The sequence below is a fragment of the Arachis ipaensis genome, chromosome B2, assembly GCF_059453495.1.
Source record: "Arachis ipaensis isolate K30076 ecotype BB chromosome B2, ASM5945349v1, whole genome shotgun sequence".
Lineage (NCBI taxonomy): Eukaryota > Viridiplantae > Streptophyta > Magnoliopsida > Fabales > Fabaceae > Arachis > Arachis ipaensis.
This window is the reverse complement of record NC_142437.1, coordinates 112,321,314-112,334,834: the sequence shown is the minus strand read 5'-3', so window position 1 is coordinate 112,334,834 and position 13,521 is coordinate 112,321,314. Positions and strand designations below refer to the sequence as shown.

The 13,521-nt window shown below is 37.2% G+C and overlaps 1 protein-coding gene across 1 annotated transcript; it reads right to left on the bottom strand.

The window, feature by feature from the left end:
- Positions 1 to 291: 291 nt before the first annotated feature.
- Positions 292 to 3,274, bottom strand: LOC107625833 (uncharacterized). The gene has a single exon (XM_016328559.3). It carries the CDS (start codon positions 3,067 to 3,069, stop codon positions 403 to 405), a length of 2,667 nt encoding a protein of 888 aa, XP_016184045.1. The 5' UTR covers positions 3,070 to 3,274; the 3' UTR covers positions 292 to 402.
- Positions 3,275 to 13,521: the final 10,247 nt, after the last annotated feature.

The following is a 13,521-nucleotide window of genomic DNA, read 5'->3' as shown; positions in this document are numbered from 1 at the left end:
GAGCTGTCCAATCAATTTGAAACAAAATAAAAAATGTAAAAGCTCTCTTGTGTAGCCTCCCTCAAAGATATTCCTTTTTTCCAGCTTTTAGTCCCCATTTTGCCATTACAACAAATAAAGAAAGATTATGCAGAAGATTACAGACTCATCTCATGCATATTTCTCATAATGAACATAACTATTTGTACCAAAACATTCACCATATCTCTTATCCTCTTCTGAGTCAATGACAGCAACTTTAACCTAACAAGCAAAAGTAATAAAAACCAGAGACAAAGGATAATCAAGATGTTTCTCAGCAACAACCTATTTCAAATAATGCTATAGTAATCAATGACTGCTACTTATTGTTACACGAATCCTTGGATTTTCAAGGACAAGAATGATGAAACAAAGTCTAGTTCACAAAGCAGGAAATAGACTTTCAATGATCTTTACACTATTCTCATTCTCTGTTCTATGAGGTCTATTTCTTGAAAAAGAGTCAAATGCAATGAACATTAGGAAATCCAGAAAAAGGCTCTTTTCATAGGTTACTCTCACAAGAGGAACATCATCCTGAATCAAACGGTATGCTTTGTCGAGTATTCTATACGAGATTTCATCGAAATCAAAGCATATGTCCCTTAACTTCTGACCCCAGTGTAAGGCCCTCTCTGGCATCCCTTGCTTAACAAAGTGAGACAAGAGTATATTAGTTGTAGTCACATTTGGGATGAAACCCATCTTAAGTAATTTTCCGGTGAGAATCATAGCGCGATCCAATATATCACCACAAATACCGCCCATCATAGTGTTGTATGTCACTGTATTCGGAACTATACCGGCAGAAACAAGCTGATTCAAAACAATAACTGCTTGATTCATTTTCCGAACCCTGCAGTAACCATGCAAACGTGTATTGTAGGTTGTAATATCTGGGTTGATGCCAGTTGTGTACATCCGGTTAACAATGTCGTCGGCACCAACCAAGTCAAATGCCTTGCAGTATCCTCCAACCAATATGTTAAATGTAAAGATATCTGGCGTCACACCGATCTGGTGCATGTCGAGAAAAGCATCAACTGCCGGCTTCATTTTCCCCTGTCTACAATATCCATTGATGATGATGTTGTAGGTAAAAGTGTCGGGAACAAGTCCTTTTAACCTCATCTCTTTCTCCAAGATCACAGCATCAGTCATATTCCCATACTTGCAAAACCCCCAAATCAAAGAATTGTATGCAAAATTGTTAGGAACAAAACCTATATTCGACATTTCTAAGAACACTTCATACGCCTTCTCAACCATACCTGCTTTAGCAAATCCATCTATTAAGGCTGTAAAGGCAACAGCATCTGGATAGATACCTCTCTCTTTCATTTCTGTCCAGAGAAATAGAGCCTCATCTAGTTCATTCATCTTGAAACATGCATCCAAAAGCAATGTGTACGAAACTTTGTTGATGGGAAAACCCTTCTCTAGCATCCTATACAAAAGTGTCCTGGCTTCGTGTGGCATCCCTTTCCTACACAAACCCATAAGCAAAGAATTACACGTAGACGACGAGGGAGTGAAGCCAAATTTAACCAAAATTTGATAGCAATCAAAAGCTTTGTCTTCTAAACCTTCCCGGCTATAGGCTCCTATTAAAGAGTTAAACGCAACCACACTAACAGTCAGCCCCTTTTCAAGCAAATCTTGTAAACATTTCATCGCCTCATCAGGTCTGCCAGACCAACAAAGCCATGATACTGCTACATCACAAAACGAGCAATCCGGATACGGTTCTGGTACTATTAAGCCTTTCAAAAAATTGTTCAATTCATCTTTTCTCCCGTATTTATATTGCCCCGCAACCAAAATGTTAAAAGTCACACAATCAGGAGAAATGCCTTTAGTCCTCATTTCTTTGTAGAGCGAGTACGCTTGACCCACCTCCCTCGACTTAACATATCCATCCATTAGCGTATTGTATACCGAAATATTCGGAGTCACACCCATGTCAAGAATTTCATCAAAGATCTTTTTGGCCTCAACCACATTCCCTTCCCGGCAAAGAGCATGCATAATGGTATTGAAGGTGACAATGCTGGGTTGACAACCGCATTCCATCATCGAATGTAGACGATCAACCGCCACCGAAGTCTTCCCCCTTGTGCAGTAAGCATGGATAAGAATGTTATTGGTAATAACATCAGGCCGGCAGCCGAACTTGGGCATCAAATGCAACAAACTTTCTCCAATAACAAGTCTCCCTTGTCTACAAAACCCATAAATCATCGCATTAAGCGTGATAACAGAAGGACGAGGCCCCATACAGAGCATATCTTTAAACAACTTCCAAACACTACCATAATCACCAACTCTAAGTAACAACTTTATAAGAATGGTAATTGCTGACAAACTTGGAAAAACACCTACAACCCTCATCTTATGCAAAATATCCAAAGCCTCAAAACTCATTCCCACATTCAAAAAGCCCCTCATAAGAGTGTTCAAGACAGAAAAATCAGATTCATACCAGGAATGGTTCTTCCAAATTAACTGCACGAGTTCCTTTCTTCTACTAGGTCCAACCCTCGCAATGAGCCAAGAAACCACGTCCTGTGCGAGAAGCTGCAGCTTCTTTGCCGCTAAAACATGCGCAGCAACACAGCAAGACCGAACAACCTCGTCGGAATCATGGTTGTCTCCCAAAGCCAGCTTAAAGAATGCGAAAGCAGCATCATGGGTGAGCATCAACTTCATGATGTTGACGAGAGAGAAAGGACACAAGCGTAAAGAGAAATCCTTCAATATAAAACCCTGGTTGTTCTTTATTATGTGGGAGAAGCCCACAAGCACTAATCGGCGTTCCCTTGGGGTAATTATGCTTAAAGGCTTGAAATTTGAGGTCCCCGATGGAAGAAACTGATTCAAATAATCACCGCATTCGAAAGAAGAAGAAGAAGAAGAAGAAGGCGTGTAGGAGTGTGTGAATCGAAGGTCGAGGGAAAGGAGAGTGAGAGAGTACAGAGTGTGGTGGTGGTGGTGGTGGTGGTGCTTGTTGAAGAGAGAGAGAAGAAGAGAGGTAGTGACATGTGACATTCGGAGCTTCCGTCGGAGGACCGGCTGGCTTGGAGGTGAGACGGTGGCTGCCGAAGACAAGAGAGGCAGGGGAAGAGAGAACACAGAACCCTGGGCTTAGGGTTTCTCTCTTGGTCATGCTTCGACGAGGTTTTTTTTTTTTTTTTTCTTTTTGGCATGGATTTGAAAACCAGCCGAGTTCTGGTTCGTTTCGACCAACTGGTTCTCGGACAATTTTCCGATTCAACTTCAACTTTTAAAATAGATGATTTTTTATAGGTGAAAATTGTTGTGATAAGGATTCTATCACACTTTACGTAGATGCCCATTTTTCATGAGGTGTAGTTTCTCAAGGATGACTTAGAAGACCACATTTAATATGAACTTGAAAAGTTTTTTCATGTACGTGTATAAATAGAGGCTTAAGCCTCTGGATGGAAACACACTACAAGCAATAACAAAAATACTATTCTCCCTTCCTTTTCATACAAATAAATCAATCTTATTTTATGCTGCAATCAAATACTCTTCTTCTTATATTTCTACTACAATTCTTTCTCTTCTTTTATTTTATAAGTATTTTAAATTCTATTTTCTATTACTCTTTACATATAATATTAATAGCAATATTAATCATCTTTATTATATTGAGATTGTAACAATAAACAAATGCAATTCTCTCTCTCTTTATTTTTAATACTCCTTTCTATCTTTGTATATATATACACATTACAACATATAATATTATTATATATATATAAATTATTATTGGGCTAATTATTTTAATACTAGAGTCTTCTATTTATACATCTCTATTATATATATCTTTTATTTTACAACACGTTATCAGCACGAGACTCTGATCAAATTTTTAGGAAGACTCGGGTAACAAATTTTCATTATGTCGAAGCTCTCTCATCTTGAATTCAATGCTCTTGATATATCTGGAAACAATTATTTATCATGGATATTAGATGCTGAAATCCATCTTGATTCAATGGATCTTGGAGATACCATTAAGGCTGAAAATAATGCATCCCAGAAGGATAAAGCTAAAGCCATGATTTTTCTCCGTCGTCATCTTGACGAAGGATTGAAAAATGAATATCTTACATTAAAAGATCCTGCAGATCTTTGGAAAGACCTTGAAGAAAGGTATAATCATCAGAAAACGGTGATACTTCCTCAGGCCCGATATGAATGGACGCATTTGCGTTTACAAGATTTTAAATCTATAAATGAATATAATTCTGCAATGTTTCGGATCACCTCACGAATGAAATTGTGTGGGAAAAAAATAACTGATCATGATATGTTGGAGAAAACTTTCTCAACCTTCCATGCCTCGAATGTGCTCCTGCAGCAGCAGTATCGAGAGAAAGGGTTTAAAAAATATTCTGAGTTAATTTCTTGCCTCCTTGTTGCTGAACGCAACAATGAGTTGTTATTAAAAAATCATGAAGCGCGCCCAGCTGGCGCCGCCCCATTTCCGGAAGTAAATGCGGCAAATCATTACCCCAGAAGAGGTAAATGGCAAGCTTTTAATAACAAGAAAAATTATGGAAGGAAAAAGAATTATGTTCAAAAGAGAGGATCTCACCAGAAGTGGGACAAAGAAAAGAATATCGGGCAGAATAAATCAACCGAGGAGAAGTGTTTCCGCTGTGGTGGAAAGGGCCATTGGTCACGTACCTGTCGTACCCCAAGGCACCTAGTCGATCTTTACCAGGCATCTTTGAAAAAGAACGACAAAGGAAAGGAAACAAATTTTGTTTCAAATGATGCTGAGAACTCCACCACTCATTATGATGTATCTGATTTCTTTGAGGACCCTGAAGGAAATATTGGCCATTTGATCAATGATGGAATAGTTTAATATGTGAAATTGTGAAGTATCTATGTAAATAAATAATGTTAAAAAAAAAAAATTTATTGTTAAAGTTTTATTTTCTATGTATTTAAGTTTCAAATGTGATGTACATAAATAATGAAATATTGATATTTATGAATTTTGAAATTATTAATTGTGTCAAATTTTAAAATAAAATTTTGGTATATGACATTATTTTATGTACAGTGTTTCTTAGAAAATAATTCTGATCAAGTATTCAATTTAACTGTGCATACTACTCATTTTATTATTATTTGTTTTTGAAGAGAATGGCAAGGATATGTAATGAAGATGTATGCCTTGCGGATAGTGCAAGTTCGCACACTATTCTCAAAAGTGATATATATTTTACCCATCTTGTGCCAAAAGAGGAATATGTTAACACTATTATTGGCTCAGGCAATGTGATAGAAGGCTCCGGAAGAGCTATAATTTTGTTTCCTGGAGGAACAAAATTTATAATAAATAATGCACTATTATCTACCAAGTCTCTGAGAAACTTGTTGAGTTTCAAAGATATTCGCCGAAATGGATATCATGTTGAGACGATGAATGAGGGAAATCATGAGTATTTATGTATAACAACTCATGATTTAAATAAGAAAGTTATATTAGAAAAATTACCCTCACTTTCATCTGGGTTGTATTATACCAAGATTAGTGCAATTGAATCACATGCCACTGTAAACCAGAAGTTTACTAGCCCAAATGAATTCATAACTTGGCACGACCGTTTGGGTCATCCGGGAACAACCATGATGAGGAGAATTATTGAAAACTCTCATGGACATTCACTAAAGAACCAGAAGATTCTTAAATCTAGTGAATTTTGTTGTGCTGCATGTTCTCAAGGGAAGTTAATTTTAAGGCCATCACCAGTAAAGATTGGATTTGAGTCCCCTGAATTCCTAGAAAGGATTCAAGGCGATATATGTGGACCTATTCATCCACCATGTGGATCTTTTAGATATTTTATGGTCCTAATAGACGCATCTTCAAGATGGTCACATGTGTGCTTATTATCTTCTCGCAACCTGGCGTTTGCGAGATTACTGGCTCAAATTATTCGATTAAAAGCACAATTTCCAGAAAATCCAATTAAAGCAATTCGTCTTGATAATGCTGGTGAATTTACTTCCCAAGCTTTTGATGCTTATTGTATGGCTAATGGAATAAGTGTTGAACATCCAGTAGCTTATGTTCACACACAAAATGGGTTAGCAGAATCACTTATTAAGCGTCTCCAATTAATTGCTAGACCCTTGCTTATGAGAACAAATCTCCCAACCTCGGTTTGGGGGCATGCAGTTTTACATGCTGCAGCACTTATTCGTTTGAGGCCAACGAGTTACCATCAGTTCTCTCCTATGCAATTAGCTTTTGGCCAGCAGCCAAATGTTTCCCATTTAAGAATATTTGGGTGTGCGATATATGTTCCCATTGCGCCACCTAATCGCACCAAAATGGGACCCCAAAGAAAATTGGGGATATATGTTGGATATGATTCTCCCTCTATAGTGAGGTATCTTGAGATACAAACTGGTGATGTGTTTAAAGCCCGGTTTGCAGATTGTCATTTTGATGAATCAAAATTTCCAACATTAGGGGGAGAGAATAAGTTTCCTGAAAAGGAACTTAATTGGAATGCATCATCGTTGATGCATTTAGATCCTCGATCAGCGCAATGTGAACTAGAAGTTCAAAAGATTATACATTTGCAAAGAATAGCAAATGAATTGCCTGATGCATTTTCCGATACAAAGAGGATAACCAAATCTTATATACCAGTGGAAAATGCCCCAATTCGAATTGATGTCCCAGTAGGACAAGTAGCCACTGAAGCAAATTCACGCCAGAAGCGTGGCAGGGCGGAAAATGCCCCAATTCGAATTGATGTCCCAGTTGGACAAACTGCCACTGAAGCAAATACACGCCAGAAGCGTGGCAGGCCTGTCGGTTCCAAAGATAAAAATCCTCGAAAGAGAAAAGAGGTAAATACGATTCCTGTTGAAAAAGACATAGTAAAGACACCTGCAGTTGTCCAAAATTCTGATATAACGCCAGAAGACGTTCAGGTACCTGAAAATTGTGAAAATGACGAGATCTCGATAAATTATGTCTTTACAGGAGAGAAATTGAACCGAAATAAGACAATTGTCAATGAAATATTTGCATATAATGTGGCATTAGATATCATGCATGAAAGTAAGGATTTTGAGCCAAGATCACTCGAAGAATGTCGACAAAGAAATGATTGGCCAAAATGGGAAGCAGCCATGAAGGCTGAGTTAGACTCACTTGCAAAACGTGAAGTCTTTGGACCTGTAGTCCGTACACCAGAAGATGTAAAACCTGTTGGATACAAATGGGTATTTGTGAGAAAACGAAATGAGAAAAATGAAGTTGTGCGCTACAAAGCCCGACTTGTGGCACAAGGTTTTTCACAAAGGCCCGGTATAGATTATGAAGAAACGTATTCCCCCGTAGTGGATGCGATAACATTGCGTTATTTGGTCAGCCTATCTGCATATCATAAATTGCATATGCATTTAATGGATGTGGTAACAGCCTATTTATATGGCTCATTAGATCGTGATATCTATATGAAAGTCCCTGAAGGACTAAAGATATCTAAACCATCCAATGAATATTCGCAAGGGTTATACTCAGTCAAATTGCAAAGATCTTTATATGGTCTAAAGCAATCTGGACGAATGTGGTATAATCGTCTTACTGAGTATCTGGCCAAAAACGGATTCAAGAATGATGATATCTGCCCGTGTGTTTTCATAAAGAAATCTGCATCCGGATTCATTATAATTGCTGTGTACGTTGATGATTTAAATATCATTGGGACTCCTGAAGAGATTCCAACAATTATAAAAACTCTAAAAGAAGAGTTTGAGATGAAAGATCTTGGAAAGACTAAGTTTTGTCTCGGCCTACAGATCGAGCATATAAAAAGTGGGATCTTTATTCATCAAACAACATACACAGAAAAGATCTTGAAAAGATTTTACATGGATAAGTCACATCCATTAAGTACCCCAATGATTGTAAGATCTTTAGATGTGAAAAAGGATCAATTCCGTCCTAAAGAAGAAAATGAAGATATCCTTGGTCCTGAAGTACCATATCTTAGTGCCATTGGAGCGCTAATGTATCTTGCTAATAATACGCGACCTGACATATCATTCGCGGTGAATTTACTAGCAAGGTATAGTTCCTCTCCAACCAGAAGACATTGGAGTGGAATCAAACAAATTTTTCGATATCTTCATGGAACGGTTGATATGGGATTGTTTTATCCCTATGGATCCAAGTCACAACTAGTTGGCTATGCAGATGCCGGATACCTGTCTGATCCACATAAAGGGAGGTCTCAAACAGGATACCTATTCACATATGGTGGTACAGCTATATCATGGAGGTCCACGAAACAGACGATAGCAGCAACCTCCTCTAATCATGCTGAAATACTGGCGATTCATGAAGCTAGTCGCGAGTGTTTTTGGCTGAGGAGTCTGATTCAATATATTCTGTCATCATGTGGACTAATTGATCATAAGATAGCTCCAACTGTCCTGTTTGAAGATAATACAGCATGCATTGCTCAACTTAAGGGTGGATACATCAAAGGTGATAGAACAAAGCATATTTCTCCCAAATTCTTCTTCACTCATGATCTTCAAAATCAAGGGACAATTGATGTCCAACAGATCCGTTCAAGTGACAATCTGGCAGATTTATTTACAAAGTCACTCCCAAAATCCTCCTTTGAAAGATTGGTACATAAGATTGGGATGCGCCGATTTCGAGACATTAAATGATGTCGGCAAGAGGGGAGACTGTACTCTTTTTTCCTTGGTCAAGTTTTTTTTCCCATTGGGTTTTTCTTGACAAGGTTTTTAATGAGGCAGCCCCATCATTAAAGGATATTGTACTATTTTTCCTTCACTAAGGTTTTTTTCCCACTGGGTTTTTCTTTAGTAAGGTTTTAACGAGGCAATAATCCTAAATGGTCATCCAAGGGGGAGTGTTGTGATAAGGATTCTATCACACCTTACGTGGATGCCCATTTTCCATGAGGTGTAGTTTCTCAAGGATGACTTAGAAGACCACATTTAATATGAACTTGAAAAGTTTTCTCATGTACGTGTATAAATAGAGGCTTAAGCCTCTGGATGGAAACACACTACAAGCAATAACAAAAATACTATTCTCCCTTCCTTTTCATACAAATAAATCAATCTTATTTTATGCTGCAATCAAATACTCTTCTTCTTATATTTCTACTACAATTCTTTTTCTTCTTTTATTTTATAAGTATTTTAAATTCTATTTTCTATTACTCTTTACATATAATATTAATAGCAATATTAATCATCTTTATTATATTGAGATTGTAACAATAAACAAATGCGATTCTCTCTCTCTTTATTTTTAATACTCCTTTCTATCTTTGTATATATATACACATTACAACATATAATATTATTATATATATATAAATTATTATTGGGCTAATTATTTTAATACTAGAGTCTTCTATTTATACATCTCTATTATATATATCTTTTATTTTACAACAAAAATTTACATTCTGTTGTTTTAATGTGAAATTGATATTTAAGAATCGTTAGATAATTTGATAAGTTTGACTAAATCGTCTAATAATTATTAATAATTAACTTCACATAAATACAACTATATGTAAGTCTTCACCTTTTTTATATGAACTGACCGTATTAGTCCCCTATTATCAATTCAGTTAGTCCAACCGGTCGGTTTAATATGATTTTTAGAATAATGACTATGTTGGTGAATAAACTATACAATTTGAGTATTTGACAACCACATCTTACCAGCATACTATAAATTAAGAGTGTTTAATCCAAACCGATTTAAATTAAATCTCTTATTCAATCCAATTCAAACTGAAAAATCAATTAAAACCGCACTAATTTGGATTTGATTCTGTTTTGTCGATTTTTAGCAAATAGATGGTGGTTCGATATCTAATGATCTGGAAGCGAAACATACTCTTCTGTGCGGGTACCAGTTTTCTAGAAGTGCATCAAAAGCATCTTCGATTAGACCAATTTTGAAAAAATAAAATAAAGTAAATCTATGAATTAATCAAAAGAGCTTAAAATTTAAAGTTCTGAAATCCAAATAAATAATAAAACAGAAAAGTTTGTAAAGAAAAACAAATAAGATGCTTTCAATTGGATCCAAGGACTTCAATATGAAAAACTTAAAGGCAGAAGTATAAATTGAACCTCGAAAGTAAAGAACAATTAATAAATAAACTTGATTGAAATGTTAAGTTTACAGGAAAAATAAAATGAAAGAAAGAAGAAGATGGAAGGAACCCTACATAAAATGTAACTCGAATGCAAACTCAGGGATTTGTTGGGATGTGAGAGTGCTAGAGTATTTTTTCTGAGTAAAAGTTCCAACCTTTATTCACTAAGAATTCCTAGTATTTATAGGCTAATCTTACATAACTTTCCATTAATTTACAATTAATTATAATTAAATATGGTATTTCACATTTTGAAGTGCAGTCTCTCTTGGTAACCGTTCCCGTCGCATAATTGATGACATTTTTCATGATCTCCTCGTGCAATAAAAGCCATTAACTTCCCACTTCCACAACTAATCGATCAGCTCTTTCGAAGGCCTTACTTAATTCTTCGAATCGAATCTCCAACTCGATTTGGCTTACTTCGATCAACAAAACAATCGAAATCCATATCAGCACCAATTACCTCCAACTTCAGACTTACAAGTGTACCTTCTCGAAAAACCATATTCAACTCATTTCGATTCATCTCACTGTTATCGAAAATACTTTTTCCGATCAACAAATTGCCCCCTTGGATTAATGTGGTTGCTTTCGATATTATTATCGAACAATAAAACACTTAATACAAAAGATATCAGTTTTCAAATCAATGATAATTGTCATTTAAGACTCCCCATTACCACTGAGCCACTCAACACGTTTTCCGAGACTTGCGCTTTCTCTTTCTACCACTTCATCTTCTTCACGAAGTTACCTCTATTTGCATTCCTTTCACAGTAACGGCTACAGTGATACTTTTAAATTTCACCATTTCTTCTTCATTCAAATCTCTTGAACTCCTCATTCTCTGAACTCCCTTCACATCAAGAATTTTCCCACAAAATCTTCAATCTTCAACTTCCCTTGATGATGGCTGGGTCTTCCTCTCGTCCCATTTCTCAAGATAAGGGTAAAGGCCATGCAACAGCATCGCCATCTCCACTAGCTCTTTGCATCCTTAATCAAATCAATGATGAAATCATTGATGACCCCCATCTACAAGTCGATGATACCAGGATTCTAATCTCCTTCACAATCGGTGCAGATATACACTGCTTCTTCGGACCGATTAAAACTCTTGAAAGGGCAAACAAAAAGCTTTCTTTCTTCCCTAATGCCGAAGGAGAAGATTTATTGATAAACCAAGCTTTTAACATCTCTCACTACATCAACCAAAAACCATTTCGAAACAATCCAAAAATCAAACCTCGAGGGTCTGATTTTACCACTTGGTACCAACGCCTCGAACCCACAAAGGGTGCTTCCTGGGGAGCCCTAGGAATACAATAACTGTTAAGGCTTTCTCACTTCTCACTCACCGCACATCCCTGGATGATTGGAGCAGTAACTTGCTTCTGGAATAGAACTACCAATAACTTCCATCTCCCCTGTGAAATGATCGGAATGTCTCTCCTCGATGTAGCTGCTATTACAGGACTCCCAATAAATTCTCCAGACTGTACCCCTGACATGCAATCTCAGCGCCAGTACAATGTCACCTTCAACACCCCATACAGTGACTTCATCACCCATAATATGGGTGCAGATGGTACAGAAATCACAGATAATGAACACGTTGCCTTCTTGTTTTACTGGTTAAACGCAGTTCTGTTCTGTTCCCGAAGCGTACAGATGTCAAAACTCTTCCTTCCCCTAGCTGCTCTTTTACATGAGGGAAAAACTCTCAACTTGGCCAAGCTTCTTCTAGGACATATTTTTGAAGAACTTGGCCTGCTTGTTTGTGACCTCCGGGACAACAAAATAATCAACACAGGAGGTCCACTTTGGCTTCTTCAATTATGGCTCAATGCCATTTTCGAAAATTACATGATAAAACCTGCAAGGGGCAACACTGATAAACAGCACATCGAGGGTTTTCGCTTATCCGATTACAAGCCCAATTTTCCAAATGCTCAATCGGACGAAGACAAATTTTAGGCTGTTTTTTCTCTTTTCTATTCTTGCAAAAATTTTGATAATGATCAACTCAATTTCACTCCTTTTTTGCGTCGCAACTGCGGTCCTGCCTGGCTCGATCGTTTCTTCTTTCCAAACACTAATGAGAAAAGTAACCTTGCAAATCGAACTTGGGCACACCTACTGGCTGTTCAAGTAATACCAATAGGGTTGCCACAATATAAGAAGGAAAGGTTTAAAATAACCTTGTACGCTCCTCATTTGATTGCAAGACAATTGAGATTCTCTCAAGCCATCCCAACTCCTCAACCTCGACACAGTGAACTATTCTGTCAGATTACCCTGACATTTCAGGAAGACTTCAACACTTGCCTCTTAAAAAATCAAAAACGAAGAGACCGCTTCAACTTCTTGATTTATGAACGCAGTTCATTTATCACCAAAACTTATCTTGAATGGTGGACTGCTTATTATTCAAGGTATACCCGTACCTTAGAAGAAATTCAGCAAACTGCTATTCGAGTAACCGTTACTAAAAGCTCTCCAAAAAGAACTCATAAGAGGAGAGCTGAAGCTGCTCGGCCACCACCACATAAGATCAGAAGAACTCCTACTAGAACTTCTCGCAGAGTAATTTTTCTATTCATAACTCCACTTTCAAATTCGAAATGTCCTTCGAATATTACTATTATACATTTTTTTTTAAAAAACTATTTGATCCTGAACTTTTAACAGCTAGTTTTGCAATCATCAAGCAAAAGCGATGATGAAAGTGAACCAACCAACAAGGATTCTCTCGCTGCTTCCTCTCAATCAGAAGATGCAGCCGATTCTGATCCTGGCTCTCAGCTAACACTAAGGTCCAGAATTCCTCAGGTAACACATCCATTACTATATACCTCTTATTTAGTTTAAAAATAGATCTTAAACTCATAATTATGTACCTTTTATATTAGCCCATTAATGTTTCCCAGGCGGCTTCTTTCACTGGAGCTCTCGATCAATTAATACCTCAACAACAAAATGACCCAGAGCACTCCACATCACATGATTCAATTCAATTCACAGGATCCCTGCAATCAATTCCTGCTACTCGTCCACCTCTTCTTCACACAACACAGGTGATCGATCTGACAGAAAATCCTCTGCATCATTCTCCAAAAGAGACACATAGACTTGAATCAACTTCACCAAACAATCAAGCTGCACTAATTGAAGAGAACCAAACGGTTCCAGACTTCGATTCTGCTCTAAAGCCACTGACACCACCAATTCATATTCCTCTCGATCCAAGGTTTTTGAGACCCCTCCAGAG

Excerpts from the sequence above, each read along its gene's own strand:
- LOC107625833 (XM_016328559.3), bottom strand. The coding sequence starts at position 3,069 with ATGTCACATGTCACTACCTCTCTTCTTCTCTCTCTCTTCAACAAGCAC.